The 4,833-nt window shown below is 27.7% G+C and overlaps 1 protein-coding gene across 1 annotated transcript; it reads right to left on the bottom strand.

The window, feature by feature from the left end:
* Positions 1-1,304: 1,304 nt before the first annotated feature.
* Positions 1,305-3,533, bottom strand: LOC109860158. The gene is made up of 5 exons (XM_020439058.1): positions 3,428-3,533; positions 2,625-2,760; positions 2,355-2,413; positions 1,818-1,935; positions 1,305-1,580 (listed from the first exon to the last, which is right to left on the bottom strand). Exons 1-5 carry the CDS (start codon positions 3,458-3,460, stop codon positions 1,474-1,476), a joined length of 453 nt encoding a protein of 150 aa, XP_020294647.1. The 5' UTR covers positions 3,461-3,533; the 3' UTR covers positions 1,305-1,473.
* Between the last annotated feature and the right edge of the window lie 1,300 nt (positions 3,534-4,833).

The raw sequence follows: 4,833 nt of genomic DNA, 5'->3' as shown, positions 1-4,833 counted from the left end.
CTTAGTTTTCAAACTTCAATTGTTCATAACTTTTTTATTAACAACGAGCGACGGCTAAAATTTACGGATTGTTACTCAGGAAGGTGTCCTTGACAACATATGTCAAGCTCATTGAAATCGGAGGGGGGTGACCTTTTCTGTACATTTACCGTAGTATTATATGCACAATAATATTTTGTTTTTTGTGTGAGTTTCAGTATTTTACAAACTACATAAAGAATAATTACGTTCTTTTTTTACATTTCTTACGAGTTATTGTATTAGCTATTTTTTCACGTAGGTTTTCACTGTATACAAAATTTTATTTTTACACATTTAAAAATAAAATAACAAATGTAAAGTGTCAAGTACTTAACAGCACTAGTTTGTCAACGACAAGTACATGACAAATGAGTTACTTTCCTACTCTCTCAAGTAGAATCAGTATATTGAACTGACGATTAGAATATCTACTGATTAGATATATGTAAGTTTCCCACCACGAGAATCAGTATTTTACTACGTCATTTAATTAAAGCGCTTTTATAGTGCGAATCAGTATTAGTCAAGCACTGGATCAATCTGTAAATATAAAAATAATTTATAACATAAAAAAATTGTTTTATAATTAGTTTATAGTTTCATACTTTATGTCTTCGAGTAAGTTCTCTTGTGGTTATTATTAATATTAATTTGTAGAAAAAAAATCTTTGCGTCAGGAATCAACTTGACTGAACTCGAACCTGGAAATCTTCTGATTATCAAGCGGACACTCTATCACTTCAGCCATTGAAACTTTTGACGTCAATTATTTTTAAAATTAATAAATTAATGCCATCCAGTGATGTTACTGATTCTCAGTGAAATTATTTGTCATTAAATCAATCAGCGAAATTTTAACTGATTCCCAGTAAGAAAACTAATCTGTCACTGACACCTAATCTTAAAAGAGACATTCTTTCACTGTGAATATGATATTATCACTGATTCCCAGTAAAATTTTTTGTCATTGAATCAGTTAGTGTAATTTTAATTGGTTTTACTTAAAAAAGCATTATTTATATATTGCTTTTTTACATAATGCTGTTCCAGAAGGTTCTCAAATTGAAATTAACATTTTCTTTTACTACGTACTCGTAAAAAAAAGTTATAATAATCCAATAGATATACTTTATTCTAGTATATCTATCATCATAAAATTTGATTTTATGTTAATAGGATTATTTATATTATATATAAAATTTATGATTTGAATAAAATCATTATTTCTGATGATTTTATCATCATAAATCTTTATTTATAACGTTAAAAAAAAACACATAAAATAATATTCATGCATATATCATTTTATATATTTATTAGCTACTTATGCATTGTTGTTATTTTTGTTAGTACATTTTCCAAATGTCAACCATATTACGTAACACTTCTAATACCAAATGCCTACTTCTAATAAATGCTACTCAGTTTGCTTTTATATACTTCATTCTGTATTTACATTAATAATAATGGAAACTCGAGAACCGACAATATTTTATTATTTAGTGCACACTTTACGTATCGTTTTACTTCCTCGGAAGTACAAACTGGACCACCACATTCTGCAACAGAAAACCAGAAAAAAGTGTATAAAATTATGTTGAAAACAGATACAACTAGTAAGATATATATTCAATAAGATATCACATTGATATATAATTTAAATAATAATAAATATTGAGAACAAAATTAAGCATTAAAAACAGATCACTACACAGTAAAAACTTTCTACAAAAAACATAGATTTTCTCAAAATAGGTAAAAGTATGTAGTAAAATCTATATAGATGTATTGATTACCTAAATCAGTGCAATACTTGGTGATCTTTTGACATCTTTGTACATTTGCAGCTCTAACAAAAACTTTTGAACAATATTGGGTTATGTCACTTCTAGTCATTTCATCTTCTTGACTGATCTAGAATTGTGTAATATAGTTAGTAACTTACTCTATACTTGTTCGAAAAGAATTAACAAAACAATGGTACAGAAAAACAAACTATTCAACATTTAGGTTTGTATATGTTAATTTATCGTGTGTGTGTATGTATTTTTTTACGTTTTATATAACGTTTATGTTGTGTTTTATTTGATTAGTATTTTATTCAGGCTGCTCTTGAAATTGTGATGAAGCAAGCTGAAATGTTCACGAAACGTCAATATAAAAATAACACTAATAAGTGGTCAAGCCTGAAAAACATCTTCAAATGTTAATACAACACACCGAGTAAACATGAAATATCAGATTAATATTTTATTCTCTTTAATTTTTATGTAAAGAAATATATAAATAAATATTTATGTATAAACTCATATATGTATAAGTAAAGAACGTACTGCACCATCTTTCTTCAATGCGCAGATGGAAGCATCGACCATGATATTGAATTTATTTTCTACAACATATAAAGACATTTATATAATATTTGAATAAATCGCAGCTAAAATAACTTTGATTGCTCTTTGTGTGTATTTATTGAAATTATCTTGAATTAATAAAAACTGCATTTTATATGCAAAATAAATTGAGTGCTATTAAGTGAACTGATCTTAGAATTGTTAACTTTCAGTCACATAATGTTCAATCATATACTGTTCAGCACTTACTCAAGATGTTTTGCCAGTTGCCAAAACTCTTATCGAAAACTGAAGTTTGGTTTAAAGTAATATTTTTGAAACAGGTTACCACGCTGTCATAATAAGCTGCAGGTCGCAACAAACTTGTACAAGTATGAATGGCCATCTAAAATTAATAAAATAATTGAACGCAAATGATGTAACCACGAAAAAAATAAAAGCATTATTATATTTGTTACGATGCAATACAATATTATACACGTAAGAATAAGTGCAGTCACATATTTTGCGCCAATTTTTTCAAACTAAGTAGATGTGATCAGATTTTGTCAGTCTTAAATGTGATTCATATGTGATCTGATCTGATCTGATCTGATCCGGAAAGACAATATGAGCAGTTTGTATATTACACATGTGTATAAATATAATATATTTACACTCATGTATATTTACACATATAAAATCATATTTGATCATATGTTTCTATGTTTTCTCTGTTAAATCTAGTATTTTTGTGGTTTTTTTTTATAAATTATGTTTAATTAAATATCTCTCTCTCTTTCTAAACTTTTATGAAAAAATTAATAAATTAACCTTAAAATATATCTAAAGTTATACTTTTTATTGACTTATAACAACGTAGGAATATCAAGTTAGTAAAGTAACGTCCACACGTATATAATGGAAGCAAGAAATGTGTAAGGATAAAGAAAAACTTTAAAGACAAAATAAATAGAAAATGTAAAGATAAAAAATGTACAAGCAAGTTGGTTTAGAACAAATTCAAGAATTATAATTTTTACAATGTTTTTATAGATTTGTATAAGACTCACCAAGACGCAAATCGTAAATAAGATAATCTTCATTTTGCTGCTTTTCGATTAATTTAATTCAACTGTTCGATGCAACAATTCGAGCAACACTATGTGGAACATGAAAATTTCGATGGCATTTATATGCAAAAACTGATGTGTGTTTTACTGATAATGATGTATGTACTGAAAAAAACAAATAATGTACAGTACTCTCTATAAGTTGGAAACACATTTTAAAAGTGTGCAAGATAAGATAAAACACACGTGGCAAAATTGATATATTTCAGTTTGTAAATATTTGTGTAATTGAAAAATATGAAATTAAGACACGTGCATACATACATGCGTACGTACAGTTAATACGCATTTTAGATCATACGTCACCGATTTTGTTGCGCTTTAGATATGTTGTAGGACAAATCATACCGAGTAATTATCTAAAACAATTTCGCGGGGTACGCCCTTGGTTTTGGAAATATGACAATTTGAAGTTTCAGAATTTTAATGCTCTATTTATTCTAGATATTATAAGCTGATATATTACGAACAATNAAGTCTGTGTATGTCGAACTGATGTGTTGAGAAATGTAAACAAAGCCAGAAGATANTTTAAATTGAATTATTTACAAGGTAATTTATAATTAGTCAAGAATCCGTTTCACTATTTCTCGCAATTTGNTAATGCCTTTCAACATGCGACTACATGAATTTCTAAATTTTGTTGANAACAGCAAGAAATTAATAGATTTTCTTGTTGATCGTAAAGTTATTCATGGACATATTAAATGTCCACGATATACAGCAGATGTGAATTTAAATCGCGAATATATGTTTTGTATGCATCTACCGGAACGTATGCAAGCGTTTTTTGATATTATGGCAAAACATTATCCGCTTTCAATATAAAAAAAAATAAAATATCTGTATATAAAAATAAAATATCTGCGTGTGTGTGTGTGTGTGTGTGTGTGTGTATTAGTCATTCTTTATTTTTTCTTATTTTTTTATTTCATAGGATCCTATTAAATGTCGCTTCATATCAAAAATATCTACGTGTTTTTTGAAGGAGAGAGCAGAAGGAAGGGCGAAGACACTTCCCTACAAGCGTACAACACGAACAAAAAGAACATAAAATAATAGTATTGTTCAGAAAAATTTTAAATTACCACATCTCCGAAACCACTTATATAAAATCTTATATGATCATATAAAATATCATATTCGACTTTTATATGTAATCCCATATGATCACACGTTTACCATTTTTTCTCGGGAAGTATGATCTGCTCTGTAAGATATCTAAAGCGCATCAAAATTAGTGAGATGTGACCTAAATTGCGTATTTATCTATAGGGGAGACCTTAGTTGTCTCACAAAATTAATTGTCAAACTGCTATTATCTTGCTCACTAAATCTTGGAAAAT

The sequence above is a fragment of the Pseudomyrmex gracilis genome, unplaced genomic scaffold, assembly GCF_002006095.1.
Source record: "Pseudomyrmex gracilis isolate BER0280 unplaced genomic scaffold, ASM200609v1 scaffold_338, whole genome shotgun sequence".
Taxonomy (NCBI): Eukaryota; Metazoa; Arthropoda; class Insecta; order Hymenoptera; family Formicidae; genus Pseudomyrmex; species Pseudomyrmex gracilis.
The sequence above is the reverse complement of the archived record's forward strand: the minus strand, read 5'-3'. Positions and strand labels throughout refer to the sequence as shown.

Excerpts from the sequence above, each read along its gene's own strand:
- LOC109860158 (XM_020439058.1), bottom strand. The coding sequence starts at position 3,460 with ATGAAGATTATCTTATTTACGATTTGCGTCTTG. Across the intron at positions 2,761-3,427 it reads TATTTACGATTTGCGTCTTG|ATGGCCATTCATACTTGTAC; the intron begins GTGAGTCTTATA and ends TATTAATTTTAG. Across the intron at positions 1,581-1,817 it reads CAAGTATTGCACTGATTTAG|AATGTGGTGGTCCAGTTTGT; the intron begins GTAATCAATACA and ends TTTCTGTTGCAG.